This window comes from Galeopterus variegatus, unplaced genomic scaffold (assembly GCF_000696425.1).
Source record: "Galeopterus variegatus unplaced genomic scaffold, G_variegatus-3.0.2 Scaffold2133, whole genome shotgun sequence".
In the NCBI taxonomy this organism is placed as follows: domain Eukaryota; kingdom Metazoa; phylum Chordata; class Mammalia; order Dermoptera; family Cynocephalidae; genus Galeopterus; species Galeopterus variegatus.
In genome coordinates, this window is record NW_007728244.1 from 41,475 (window position 1) to 56,251 (window position 14,777).

The 14,777-nt window shown below is 50.1% G+C and overlaps 1 protein-coding gene across 2 annotated transcripts; it reads right to left on the bottom strand.

The window, feature by feature from the left end:
• Positions 1 to 2,029: 2,029 nt before the first annotated feature.
• RETN (resistin) lies at positions 2,030 to 10,922 on the bottom strand. Of its 2 annotated transcripts, none has more exons than XM_008580591.1 (4): positions 10,838 to 10,922; positions 2,989 to 3,116; positions 2,544 to 2,621; positions 2,030 to 2,250 (listed from the first exon to the last, which is right to left on the bottom strand). In XM_008580591.1, exons 2-4 carry the CDS (start codon positions 3,104 to 3,106, stop codon positions 2,114 to 2,116), a joined length of 333 nt encoding a protein of 110 aa, XP_008578813.1. In that variant the 5' UTR covers positions 3,107 to 3,116; positions 10,838 to 10,922; the 3' UTR covers positions 2,030 to 2,113. The 2 variants fall into 2 exon arrangements, with proteins under 2 accessions (XP_008578813.1, XP_008578812.1); XM_008580590.1 differs by lacking the exon at positions 10,838 to 10,922 and adding an exon at positions 3,293 to 3,395.
• Positions 10,923 to 14,777: the final 3,855 nt, after the last annotated feature.

Sequence of the window (14,777 nt, forward strand, 5' to 3'; positions counted from 1 at the left end):
GAGCAGAATCCCTTTCTGGAGTTTCAACAATGGGTAATTCCACCCAATTCACAGCACCTGGAGTGATGCCGCTGCAGCCACCCTGAGACGATGACATCATCAGTCCTCTCCTGAAGTAAATTAAAAGGACTTGCCATGCTAAATGATACCAAGTTTGCTTTAAATGCTTTTGTCTTAACTGTGCCAACCTGATCCATAGCTTTTGCTTTTGCTTTTAAATAAATAAAATGGGGGGAGATGTAGAGGATTCTTAAAGCAAATGTACCTCACAGGGCCTGGTTTTCCAAAGCCTTGCAGTTTCAAATATTGACCTTGCGGAGAACAGGAAATTGTCCTCAGGCTATAAAGTCTCTGGTGTAAGATAAAGATTTGTGGCACAGCAAGGTTGCTGGCTCAAGGACAGACTAGTTACTGATTGTTATGTAAAGATACTGAGAAATTGCTGTAGGAAGGGAATGTTTGATACAAGCTTTTGTTGGTGGATCACTTAATTGTCTAATGGAATGTCATCTGACTTGTTTCAATGAAAGTTACCAGCCTATATTGTTAAACTATAACCCCACCTATGTTCTCTTCCTGTAACTTCCTGGTCTGGAAAATAAATGCAGGAAGAGAACCTCAATTCAGGTTTAATTTCCCAAGGAAGGGATGCCTCTCGCTTGAAGGTTCCAGAGAAGTTAACCACTTCAGGGCTTCTCACTGCTCAGAAGAGATGGGCTTTGAGGAATCCTTTGCACCTCTGTCATCCAGGGGAAGTGGGGTGACAAATCCATGGGGGGCAAAGCAACACACATCTGCACTTTGGGACAGGAGAATGACTGTGTTGGAACTGAGGGCTCTGAAGAGGTCCTTCTTGGGATCTAGATACAAGAAGACAATTTGGTGGGGCTTGGAGATAAGGAGGCATTCATACCAGGGTCTAGGGATGAGAAAGTTTCCCCCCCACCTCAAATGCATCATTGAGGGAGAGAGAGACACTCAAGACACTAGACTCACACTCTCTGTCCTGGCCACATCTCTGACTCAGTGGTCCCACCCTATCTCCGTGGCCACAGAGGGGTCAGGAAGGAGGGCCTGGGAGGGAAATCCCTGGGGTGGAGTCTGGGTGGGCTCCACAGGCACCAGAAGTGTCTGTGATCTCTGCTCATGGCCACCAGGATCAGACGGGAGACTGTGTCTGTGGATGTGGTGTCTCTGTGTGATTGTGATAACTGGGTTGTATACTGTGTGTGTGCACATGGCTGTGTATAACTGTGTGTATACACACAGTATGTGCACCCGGGTGGAGTATCTAAGTGTGCGTGTGGTTATTTCTTCAACAGACATTTACTGAGCGCCTACTGTGTGCCACACTCTATTCTAAGTGCAAGGGATACCGGGAATGTACAAATCCTCTGATCTAAGTTTTTCTATTCTGGTGTTCAGGAGGATGTAAGTGCCCTGCATACTGCTGGTTTTAGCTAATTACTCAAAACCGAGCCTGCACATGTGAGAACGGTGAATTTGTGATGTGACCTCAAGTGGCCCCTGCAAAGATTCCTTCCTGCCCATGACGTGAATTTGTGCCTTGGGGGTCCCTACTTGTGGGTTCCTCCTTGTGGGTGGGTTGTGAGGGCTAGGGGGTGAGAGATGATTTGAGGGCCCACCCTGACCCTGGGGCTCCTAGGAGCTTGGGGCCCTGGAATGTCCCAACTACTACACAGACTGACCCAGATCCTGGGCAAAACCTCATTGTGAGGGGTGGTGGAGAATGACCCAGCAACTTCCTGGGAAGTCCGAGATCTGAGGGTGACCGTCAAGGTGACCTCGAAGGTGAGACTCACTTCCCCTGGCAAAGGCGGCCATGAGCCTTGGCTGTGGGTGTCATTAGGGGAAGTTGAGGCCCCATTCTCGCAGGAAGGGGGATGGTGCAAAAGACAGCTGCGCCCCGCCCCCCATCCCTCTAGCATCTGCACGCCCCGCTCTTTTTGGAGACTCCAGATCAGTCCCCAGCGTCGCACTAAAGAAACCACGCGGCACCCTGGTCGGCTCCATTATCCGCATCAGCTCCTGGTTTATTTCCAGCCCCGCCCCACAGCAGGCCTGGCCCCTCCTGCGCGGCGCACGCGCGACCTCAGGCGGTGTCCTGCAGGCGACAGCAGCGCGCTCCAGTCCAGTCCATGCCCGAGCACTGGCAGTGGCAGGTAGTCTCGGCGCGCACGTCCCACGAGCCACAGGCAGAGCCACACGTGCAGCCGGTGACGGCGAAGCCTGCGGGCACAGCCGGGGAGCTTGGACCCCGAGCTGGGAGGCTGCGGGGGTGGGGATCGAGGTGGCTGGAGGCTGCCATCAGGGAATGGGCACTGGGCACATGGAGGAGGGGAACGGGGCGGCTGGGGGCCTGGACACCAGTGTCCTAAGGCTATGGGGTTCCGAGGATGGGGGTCCAGTCCAGGAACCTGGCAAAGTAGAGGCTGAGACTCCAGAGGCTGGGCATGGGGGGAGCGGGCCCCAGGGGACTTGGAACAGAGCTGGCAGTCTGGATAACAGACTTATGCACTCACCTGCGGGGCAGGTGGCCAGGTCGCCCCTGGAGGTGACAGTCCGGCAGTCCAAGCCAATTTTTCTCATTGCCTCAGAAACTGTGGGAGGAAAGGGCTTCAGACCAAGATGCCCCCCCATCCTTATGCCGCCCCTGCTTTTGGACATAGGTGGGGGGTCAAGAAAACTCCCTTGGGGTCCTAGTGGAGAGCTCACCACCTCCCAGGATCCCCTGTCTTGCCTTGGGTGTTTTGGATTAAGGAAAAGTTTGAGGAGTGACATTTGGGGTCAGAGCTGTAGGTGAAGGTGGGCTGGATGGGGGTCAGGAGTGGGATTGGGGTTGAACTTGTGGTCGGGTGGGGCTGAGGTTGAGGTTTGGTTAGCACTGGGGTTGAGCTGGTGTCAGATCCCTGTCACAGATGGGAGAGGCGTCTGAGACCCTTGGCGAGGCTGGATGGGGGGTCTCACTTTGGTAGCTGGTGCCCTCCTGGATTTTCATATTGATGGCTTCATCCACTGGACACAGTGACCTGCTGGACACCAGCAGCCCCAGGACCGGGAAGAGGAGGGGGTAGAGAACCTTCATCCTGCGGGGGCTGCAAGAGGGAACAAAGGGACCCACACCTGAGTCAGCCTCTTTCCATGTTGGCGAGGATCAGGCCCCGGAGCCTGAGGGACCTGGGACCCGAGACCCCGTGGGGGATGGCAATGGAGGCCCCGCTTGGCCCGCGGGGATGGGGCTATGGCAAGGACAGGAGCAGCTGTCACTTACCCACTCGGATGACTCGGCTGGCCAAATCTGGCAGATGCACAAATTCCTGTGCCACAGCTCTGTCTTTAAGGCTTCTGGGTGTGGGGCTTCCTGTCTTGCCTAATAAATCCCTTTGCCCTCCTGTCCCCCCACCAACCCCACATCCGGGACCAAGAGGAAGCCCCTGGAGCAGACTCTAGGGGCCTAGGGTGTGGGGAGCTCTAGGCCCCACCGCCCGCCTTTGTCACATCCGGGAACTGGTCAAGAGGTGGTACTGGGCGGATATTTCCAGGGGCCTTCGTCTGAAGGGCAGGTGGGGAAATAGGAGTTTGTATGCAGGGAAAGGAGATGCCAGCGTGACTAAAATAATGCTCCTGTGTGAGAACTGCATTTCACGTTCATACCCAAATGCCTGTGGGCAACAGAATGGATAAAAAAAAATTTTATTCCTTCAATGGAATCATCTACAGCAGAAATTGGCAACCTATGCGTGTGGGCCAGGTCCAGACTAGATCTCCTCTTGGGTCACCCACGAACTAAGAACGGTTGTTACATTTTTGTTTGTATTTTGTTTCCAATATAATGCATTTTTATTGTGGTAAAATACACATAACATAAAATTTACCATTTTAACCATATTTAAGTGCACATCTCGGTGGCATTAAGCACATTCACATGGCTGTGCAGCCATCACCACCACCATCTCCAGCACTTTCTCATCTTCCCGAACTGAAACTCTGTCCCCATTAAACACTCACTCCCCAGCCCCTGGCACCCACCATTCTGCTTTCTGTCTCTGTGGATCTGATGACTCTAGGGACCTCCTGTGAGTGAGGTCACACAGTGTCTGTCCTTGTGTGTCTGGCTTATGTCACTGAGCACAATGTCCTCAAGGTTCATCCACATTGTAGCACATGTCAGAATTTCATTTCTTTTTTTAAAGCTGAATAATGTCCCACTTCACATACATACACATTGTGTTTATCCACTCATCTGTTGATGGATACTTGGGTTACTTCCACCTTTGGGCTTCTTTAAATATTGCTGCTATGAACGTGGATATACAAGTAACTGTTTGAGTCCCTGCTTTAAATTCTTTTGGGTAAGAGTTCTAGGAGTGGTATTGCTGGATCATACAGCAATTCTATGTTTAACTTTCTGAGGAACTGTCGAGCAGTTTTTATAATTTAAAATTTGGAAAACAAGTTTTTTAATGTTTAGCAATACAAGAAAATGATATGAAATTCAAGTTACAGTGTCCGTGAGTAAAGTTTTCTTAGAGCACAGTATGCCACTCTTTAATGTGGCATCTATGGCCTATTTCACACATCCATGGTAGAATTAAATAGTTGTGACAGACTGTATGGCTCACAGAGCCGAACTCGTTTACTATCTGGCCCTCTACAGAGAAAGTTCTGACCACCTTGGTCTACAGCAATGTCTGAAGGAGAGATCAGTCTATCAATTGCAGCTATGTGCAATAATCTGGGTCATTCTTTTATTTATTTATTTATTTATTTATTTCCTTTTTGTCTTTTTTACTGACTGGTAACGGGATCGCAACCCTTGGTGTCGCGCCCGTACCAGGGACCGGCAACGGGATCGCAACCCTCAGTGTTGCGTCTGCACCACGCTCAGCCCATGAGCGGGAACCGGTCTCCACACAGGATCCGAACCCTCGGCGGGAGCGCCACTGCGCTCCCAAGCAGCGCACTCTCCAGTGCGCCACCGGGCCGGCCCTAATCTGGGTCATTCTAACCAACGTAATGGTAGCATAGAAACCAGACACAGGGCCGGCCCGGTGGCGCACTGGAGAAGTGCGCCACTTGGGAGCGCGGCGGCGCTCCCACCGAGGGTTCGGATCCCATGTGGAGACCGGTTCCTGCTCACGGGCTGAGCACGGTGCAGGCGCAACACCGAGGGTTGCGATCCCGTTGCCAGTCAGTAAAAAAGACAAAAAGGAAAAGATAAATAAATAAATCTAAAACTCTCCAATCCCTTCTATTCATTTCCGGGGACCTTCCAGGTCCTGACTGAGCAACACTTTCTCTCTAGTGTCTGAGTCCATTCCAGCTCTACCCACAAAGAACAAATTCTTCCTCTTTTGCCTGTCTTCTCTTTAAAAAAAAAGAAACCAGACACAAAAGAAGACATACCACACAAGCTCATTTATTAAAAAAAGGTCAAAAAACAGGCCAAACTCTTCTATGCTGTTGGAAATGAGGATGGAAGTTCCCTGGGGAGCCAAGGGTAGTTATAATCAAGGGGCACAGAGAAGGCCTATGGGGGGAGGAGGGTTCATGAAGAATTTGAGCCGCACACATATTTGCATGTAGAGGATTCTTAAAGCAAATGTACTTCACAGGGCCTGGTTTTCCAAAGCCTTGCAGTTTCAAATATTGACCTTGCAGAGGACAGGAAATTTTCCTCAGGCTATAAAATCTCTGTTTTAAGATAAAGATTTGTGGCACAGCAAGGTTGCTGGCTCAAGGACAGACTAGTTACTGATTGATACGTAAAAATACTGAGAAAATGCTGTAAGATCACTTAATTGTCTAATGGAATGTCATCTGGCTCATTTCACTGAAAGGTATGAGCCTATATTGTTAAACTATAACCCCACCTATGTTCTCTTCCTGTAACTTCCTGGTTTGGAGAATAAATGCAGGAAGAGAACTTCAATTTGGGGTTAATTTCCCAAAGGAAATGGATGCCTCTTGCTTGAGGGTTCCGGGGAAGTTAACCACTTCAGGGCTTTTCACTGCTCAGAAGAGATGGACTTTGAGTAATCCTTTGCAGCTCTGTCACCCAGAGGAAGAAGGGTGACAAATCCATGGGGGGCAAAGCAACATTTGCACACTTTTCTCTATGGTGGTATACATATTTCAGGGCTGGCCAGTTAGCTCAGTTGGTTAGAGTGCAGTGTTGATAACACCAAGGTCAAGGGTTCAGATTCTCCACACTGGACAGCCACACACACACAGGCAAAATTTTTTTAGATTTTTTAATTGGTTATATTTCAATATTTGTATATAAATATTGGTGATAAAATGCCATGTGTGTGTGTAGGGATTCCCTGTGTAAATACAACAGTGGACACAGGTCCAAAGCGTGAGCAATATTTATTGAGCATCTACTAGGTGCTAGATGCTGCGCTAAGCATCTACAACAGGGAGCAAACCGACACTGCCCCTGCGGCGTGGAGTCTGCCCTTGTTTGTCAAGGGAAGACAGACACCAGTAGATCACCAAGAGAATGTTCAGTCAGCCTCAAGTACCAGTCCTGCATGGCCCTACATGGAGGAAGAGATGGATGAGCGGAGGTTGGAGAGCTAGTGGGAGTGAACTCAGAGAACAAGCCAGGGAGGGCCTTCTGGGTTGAGGGAACTACAAGTCCCAAGGCCCTGAGGCAGGATGGAGGGCACCAGTTTTGAGGAATTGAAAGCAAAGGGGCCAGGCAGGAAGGTGGAGAGCCTGGTTGGGAGAAAGGAATCCCATATGCTGTCCCTCTCTTGTGGCCCCAGCAGTAGCTTTCAAGCCCACTTTCTGGCTGGACCTTCTCCCTGCCAAAATCCCAGATCATTCCTCCTCCTGAAAGACCCTGGACATAGCCTGAGCACAATGTAGCTTGGGAGAAAGACGCAAATCATTTGGGGGAAACTCTGATTTTCAAACCCTTTAGTCTTTAAAGGGTCAGATTTTGAGGGGCACAGAAGTGGGCAGGGCTGACTTCAGACTGAGTAGAAAGCAGGGTGGGTGTGGAACCTCTAGGGTTCCCTAGGCACCCAGTTTGAAAACCCTTGCTTCAGTGGCAGGAAAGGACTACATGCCATTTAGTTCTCTTTTAAAAAATAAAGTCCTTTAATTCCTTCTGAGTTGTAGCAGTAAAACAGCTCCACTGGCCTCAATTTTGCATCTAATGCTATCTAATAAAATCCCAGAAACGAGAATAATCACATATTTATCATTTAAAAAAATCGATTGTACTGAAGTATAATTTACGTACAATAGAATGCACCTATCTTAAATGTTCTGTCTGATGCTTTCTGACAAATGTATATACCTGCCTGCTGCATGTTTTGGTTTTTCCAAGTATTACTTTTCTTAAATTGGGTTTTATTAAGGTATCATTTACATACAGTAAAATTTTATATGCAGTCATATAATCATCACCACCAAATACTTATCATTTAAATTACAGTTGGAGGGCTGGCTGGTTAGCGCAGTAGGTTAGAGTGTGATGCTAATAACACCAGCATGCAGGGTTCAATCCCTGAACCAGCCAGCCGCCACAAAATAAAAATAAAATAAATGAATAAGTTATAGTTGGAAAAAAAGGGGTTTCCAAAAGACCCGAAGGAAACAGCCTCTGTGTCCTTGAAGCCACAAAGAGGATTTTTCTGCCCCACACAACTGGATTTCCTTGTGAATATTCATAATTGTTTGCAGCAGCCTGTTCTTCTCTCTGTTAATGAACATCTGTCCTCAAAGCTTTATTTGAACAAAGGGGCTCGTGTCACTCAGAAGCCTAGAAACTGCTGCCCCTGCCTAAAACCCACCTCCAGAGGAAACCTGCACTGCAGACTGGCTGCCTTACTAGGTGACAACTTGTTGCCCTAGTGACACTGTCATCATGTCAGGGAGCTCTGCCAAATTAGAAAAGAATCATTGGCACTTGCTTCCTCTCCCACGTGAATGATGTCAAATTAAAGCAAAATCTGGGCCACTGCCAGATTTTGCTAGCAAAGAGCTGGAGAGCACCCCGGGGCCCATTTATGCAAACACTTCCAACTTATAGAAAATCCAGCTTGCAGAATGGGAGTCTGAGTAGCTGCCAGAGGACAGGCGGGTGGCTCTGGCAGGACCCACTGGGGCCAGGCTGTGCCTTAGGACAAGGGGCAGTGAGAATCTGGAGGTTGGGTGGTGAATATTCTAAGAGATTTCCAGTGTTAACTACCCTAAGTTTTCCTTCGAGGAGACCCACTCCCGCCTCTGAATGCTCCTGCCAGGGGACCCTCCCTTCCTGACAAATCTCTCACTTCAAGACTCCCTGTGAGTTCAGTGCTTAACCCTGTGTTGAGCCATTTATATAGACAAACTTGTTCAATCCCCACAACCACCCAGTCAGGTAGGTATAATCATTATCTCCACTTCACAAAAGGAGACTGAGGTTCAGAGGGGCTAAGTAACTTATCCTGGGTCACACAGCCAGGGCCCGGAGAAACTGGGATTTGAACCCAGGTCTGGAGCTGACACCAGAACCTTCACACATCAGCCACAAAAAGGGGCTAGGATCTGGGGGGCTTCGTGGATGGCTGAAGCCGCCATCCCAGCTTTTCTTCCAAAGAAAACCCCCAAACCAACAAAACTTAGCTCAGTTGGTTAGAGCAAGGCCTTGTAACACTAAGGTCAAGGGTTCGTATCCCCTTACTGGCCAGCCACCAAAAATAAAAAATGACAAAAAAAAAAAAAAAACAAACACTGATGTTCTTTTGAGAATATTCCAACAGTTTTTCTTTTTCTATTTGTTTTAATGCATCAAATTGTATATATTTAAAGTGTACAGCATGGTGTTTTGAGATACATATAGTGAAAAGATGACTATGCTCAAGCAAACGAACATGTCCATCCCATCATCTCACATAGGTGGTCATTTTTGTGTGTGTGGCAAAAGCACCTATAATCTGCTGTTTTAGCAAAAATGTCCAATACAGTACACTATTATCAGCTACTGCCTTCCTGTTGCACATTATATCTCTGGCCTTTTCCAACTAGGTGTCTGCTACTATGTAGCCTTTGACCTACGCCTTCTGTTTTTTGGCTTTTATTTATTTATTTTTAAAGAAATGGCAGAAATTAAAAAAGAAAGAAAAAAAACCGAAAGAAACAAAAATAAAGAAATAAAGTATCCTTCTTTTAAAAGGAATCAAAGAACACAGACGTTTATAAAATAAAAGTCCCCCGCCTCCCTACTCCCCAGAAGTAACCAAGAAATGGGGGCGGGGGGTGCTTTATGGAGCAACCCGCCCCCAGTTGAGGAACTGTGGATGGAAGGGAAGGGGGTGGGGGGCGGTCTGGCCACAGTTTCCTGGAATAAAATTGAGCCGCCCCCCTCCCAGCTCTGCAGTCTCCACCATGAGCCCCAGGTCTACACACGCACCGCCCCCATGGATTATTGCAACAGCCCCCTGCAATTTCACAGATGGGAAAACCAGTGCTGGGGGAGGAGGGGCCCGTCCAAAAGCTCATCCGGCCAGCTAGATTTACAGCCAGACTTGTCCAAAGCCACAATCCCTGCTTTTTTTTTTTTTTTTTTTGGCTGCTGGCAGGTATGGAGATCCGAACCCCTGACCTTGGTGTTAGCAGCACGGAGCTCTAACCAGCTCACAATCCTTACTTTTAACCAGAGCTATCTCCCACCCATAGCAAGGTGAGGCGGCGGGAGGTGGGGGGCAGACGGGAAAGGCAAAGTCTAGGCGGGCAGAAACAGTGTTGTCGGACCCCCCCTGTCTCCTCCCAGCCCGTTCCTGCCTCACCCTCTCTCCTGACTCAGCACAGGGTGCCCAGGCAACTAAAGCAGAGGTTGGTGTATGCAGAAGGAAGCTGGACCGCCTTCCTGGGATCAAGGCCCAGCTCAAGTCCACTAGCTGTGTGGCTTTGAGCAAGTGGACAAGCACCTCTGGGGCCTCAGTTTCCCCATCTGTGAAATAGGAGCGTTACTAGTGACAACCTCGCAGGGTCGTGGTGAGGACCATTTGATGTGAGTCTACATCGACTGTCCGGGACAGGGGATGACATGGAGCAAGGACTTCATAAATGTCACCATCTCATTACCATTTTTCCAGCCAGAGGTTGAGTCTCGGAGTGATCTCAGAAGGACACTGCGGACGCTCAAGCCGGGGGCTGGGGAGGGCACCAGTACGACTTCCCCTTCCTGCCTGCCCACCCCCAGCCCTGGGGACCCCATCTCTGGTCCCAGCCGAGTAGAACCTTCCCACTTGCAGGGCGATTTCCCCACCGCAGATGCCTTTTCACAATGTTCTTGGCAGCAGCTGTTGGCTAACTTGGGTTTTAAGATTTTGAGCAATTAAAAAAAAAGAAAAAAAAAAGGAAGCTCCCTTGTTTCCTCCACGGACTCTGACCTCCCTCCTTCACTCTTCTCACTCCCAGAGCTTTCCTTGGCTAATGTTTCCTTTTCCTGCTCGGGGCCACTCTTCGGAGGCCTCGAAACCCTTCTTACTCATCCCCCTTTCTCTACAGGGTCCCCAGTTTCACCATCCCCACCGCCACCCCTGTTGGTCCAGCTGGCAGGTCCAACATGCCCTGGACCGTCATGCTTTTTTATTTTATTTATTTATTTGGGCGGCTGGCCAGTACGGGGATCCGAACCCTTGACCTTGATGTTATAACACTGCACTCCAACCAACGGAGCTAACCCCCCTACCCACTCATGTTTTTTAAAGTTGAGCAAAGTCACCACCCGCCTTGCCACCACTCCCACTGCTAGCCTGTCCCACCGCTACCATCGCTGTTTCAATGTCCCCACCCAAGCGGAAGAAGGGCTGACCTTTGACCAAGAATCCACCATCACCTGGGCGCAGCCAGCTCCCCGACTTGGACAGTGACAGCTCTTCTGTCCTCCAGAGCTGTGGACCAGGAGGGGACAGCAGCAACCCCAGAGCCAAGGGAGGGGGGCAGCGAGTGTCGTTCCTCTGATAAGGGTGGAAGCTGCCCCCTCACCCGCCTGGCCCAGCCAAGGCTCCAAGCAGAGGGAACACGGGGACGAAAGAATGCAGGGCCTGCGGTGGTGGCCCTAATTCAGGATGACCTGGATTTAGCAGAGAGTGGGCCAGGAAGGTTAAAATGGATACCTCCTGTGGCCTTATTAGCCCCAACACTGTGCTCAACCCAGCTGCAACCAGGATCTCTAGTCCCCCCAATGGAAAATGTGAAGGTGCCTTGCAAATGGGCAGGAGCCCCAACTGGATCCTGGGCTGGCAAAGCAGGGCTGTCTACAGCCCCCCTGTCCCCATGTCCCTCGGGGCCTAAGGGTTCAGTAGAGGAATCTCAGGCTGAGGCCTCCGGTGAGGAGGAGGAAGGGGGTGAATGGGGCCACTAACCAAGGCGACCAGTGCATCCTGTACAGCAGTGCCCCTCCCCACCTGGCTGGCCCTCCCGTTAGTCACAGAGGCCACAAGGCCAGGAGGGGAGCAGGCTGCCCCTCCACCTAGGCTTTCCACCATGACCAGGCCTGACTCTTAACCACTACCTGAAGTCTTTTGAAGGGGCAAGCCTCTGGGGAGACGTGGGGGCCTTCTCCCTTCTTTTCACCAAAGTAGGGGTGGTCATGGCAATGGGGCTCATCACAATCCCCCTTCCCTCCCCCCCCCCCACATGGCTGGGGAGTGTTAAGGACAGCAAAGTAGTCTCTGTCCCCACCCCCTTGTACTTGACTCCCCAGCTATCTTGGATAGCCCCTCACCCTTAGGGGGAGGAGGAGGAGGAGGAGGGATTTCTCTACAATGAGTTTATTTACCTTTTTTTTTTTGCAGCTGGCCAGTAAGGGGATCCAAACCCTTGACCTTGATGTTATAACACCATGCTCTAACCAGCTGAGCCAACTAGCCGGTTCTTTTTATTTTTAAGAAATAAATAATAAGCTTGGTTTCTGTGTGAGCAAAAAAATAGATAAAAATAAAGCTGAGCAACCTCAAGACCACAAACCTTTCCCTCTGGATATTTCAATGACTTATCATTCTAGAGTGTCCTCTGTAGCACAGGGCAGAGAACTCCCACCTCCTAGTGCATACAAATAAATATGATCACAAGGTCAAGGCCCAGTCCAGGCCAGCTGCCAAAACCAAAAATAAAATGAAAAAACAGAAAATAAAATAAACATGATCACCAGTGTTCCCACCTAGTAATCACAATAACTAATTACTGTTATTATGATTACTATGGTGTCAAGTGGTTCCTGGGTGCTTCCTATATGCTTACCATGCAACCACAGGTGACCCTCGGACCTGTCCCCATTCCAGGCCTCCCTGATGAGCTCATGAGTCCAATTGCCTCCTGGACACCCCACAAATAGTACAAAAGAAAATGCAACAGCTCATTACTTTCTGTACAAACCAACTAGTTGCTGAGAGAAAGAGGAAGTTCTTTGGAGAAGAACCATAGCTCAGCTGGCCGGTTAGCTCGGTTGGTTAGAAGGCAGTGCTGATAACACCAAGGTCAAGGGTTCAGATCCCCATACCAGCCAGGGGCCCAAAATCAGAAGAACTACATTCCAGCGGAAGGAATGGTACAGTCGGGAATAACGGACCAGAGATGGATGGGCTGCCAACACCTTTATGTGGAGAGTTATTAGGGACACCCACAAAGTGATCCATTGTAGCCAGGTGACATTACAAACCCCCTGATGTGATGCAACAGGTAAGTACCAGGCCCCATCAGTGAGATATCCTAGTGGAAACTGTAGCTCTAACCTTTTCATAGGGGGCACAGCAGGACTGGGATGGGGGAAAGAATGGAAAAGAAAACACAGCAAGTAGTCATCAACATCGGGAGGAGGTAAAGCAGAGGCCTCTCCGAGATGGTGACGTTTGGGCTGAGACAGGAAGGAGAAAGGGGTCCAAAGAGTCGGAGTTGCAGTATTGCAGGTGAGGAGAACAGTAGGTGCAAAGGTCCTGGGGCAGGAACACTGTGGTGTGTTTGAGGGACAGCGACAGGACCAGCAGTGAGGTGAGAAATGGGGTTGCGGAGGGGATCTTGTAGGACGCAGAGAAAAAAGGTTGGATTTTACTCTCATAGGAGGGTTTTGAGGATTCAGCACAATGCGTGTGTAGGGCTTGGCGTGAAACGCCGTTAGGGCCTGATAGTGCCAGCTACTGTCGCCCACAGGGGCCAGCGAATATATGCAGAATCAGGACCTGTGTTCAGTGCAGAGGCATCACAACACCTGGACATAAGGAGCAGAGGCGGAGGCGGTTTAAGCAGCAGAGTTTCGTCTCCGCTGGGAGCCACTGCATAACGCCTGGCCTTCCTCCCAGTCGTCTCTGATTAGGGTCACCCGAGCTCCAGTTACAGCCGCGAAAGATCAAAGAAACCGGAAAATTGAGCCACAGCGCCCCCTGGCGCTCACAACTTTTACCTACATAAACGAGTCCGGGGGGAACTCGTGGCTTTCCAGGGAGGTGAGTCTAAATTTTAAACTTTAAAACCATCTGTCTCTCACCCCACCTCCCTCCGTCTCCAAACGCGTCCCTGCCGAGGCCGGGCTGGGCCCGGCAGCCGCGTATCCAGGACGGGCCGTCTCAGGGGTCTGCACCGACCCACTTTCTACCCCGCACCCCATGCAACCCACGACTCTGCGCATCCACCTTTCTGCCCTGGTGGGAGACTCCGGGAAATCCTAATAAGTGGAACTGCTGAATCAGAGGGGTTTGTGCTTTTCTTAGGCCCCACCTGCTAAACTGTGTGTGCAATATTGCTGGGAAGAGTTTCCTTAGGTTTCCCTGAATTCTCAAAAGGATCTGTGACCTCAAAATCAAAATGCCCCGTTTGCCCACCCACCACCCCTTCCCAGACACCCCTCCCAGCAGAGCTGCAGGGCCAGCATGAGTCTTGCGTCCCACCTGCCCCAGCTTAGATCCCTTCTAGGATTTCCCATTGCCCCAGCACGGACCAAAATCCTCACCGCGGCCTGCGGGGCTCTACGCGGTTCTCAGATCCTGCTGCTGGTCAGTAGCCTTCCCTCTAACGCCCCAGAGACCTCCTCGGTGCCCTGCCCTTCTCATTTTCATTTTTCACTCAAACTTCGCCTCCTCCAGGGAGTCTTTCCTGATCGCCAATGACTGGATGGATGAGGGTGTCCTCTAGGCTCCCACAGCCCCCCTTGCCTCTAATGACCTGCCTGGCTGTGTCTGTGCCCCAGAGAGAAGGGTCCTTATCTGTCTCACTCCCACCTCATTTTAGCCCATTGCAATGGACTGACTTGTGCCCCCTGTCACCCCAATTCACATGCTGAAGTCCTGACCCCCAGTACCTCAGAATGCAACTGTACTTGGGGAGAGTCTTTAAAGAGGTAATTAAATTTAAATGAGGTCATTAGGGTGGGCCCTAATCCAATAGGACTGGTGTCCTTATAAGAGGAGATGGGGACACAGACACACAGAGGGATGACCATGTGAAGACACAGGGAGAAGACAGTCGTCTACACGCCAAGGAGAGAGGCCTCAGAAGGAACCAGCTGCTGACACCTTGATCTCAGATTTCTAGCTTACAGGACTGTGAGACAATACATTTCTGCTGTTTAAGTCACCCAGTCTGTGGTCCTTTGTTATAACAAATTAAAGGCTCTGGTAAGTCCTGCAGTCCAGAGCCCCTGTGAACCCTGTGGGCTGGGCAGGATGAGTAGGGACTTTGCTAAATGCAGGCTCTGACCCCGGAAGCTGCAGACAAAACAATCCTGCTGGAGGAGTCAAAATAATTCTAGTGACAAAAGA

Bases quoted from the DNA above. Each gene is read 5' to 3' on its own strand.
- RETN (XM_008580591.1), bottom strand. From the start codon at position 3,106: ATGAAGGTTCTCTACCCCCTCCTCTTCCCGGTCCTGGGGCTGCTGGTG. The intron at 2,622-2,988 runs GTGAGACCCCCC...TTCCTCCCACAG, and splicing joins GGAGGGCACCAGCTACCAAA to TTTCTGAGGCAATGAGAAAA. The intron at 2,251-2,543 runs GTGAGTGCATAA...CTGTGCCCGCAG, and splicing joins CCTGGCCACCTGCCCCGCAG to GCTTCGCCGTCACCGGCTGC.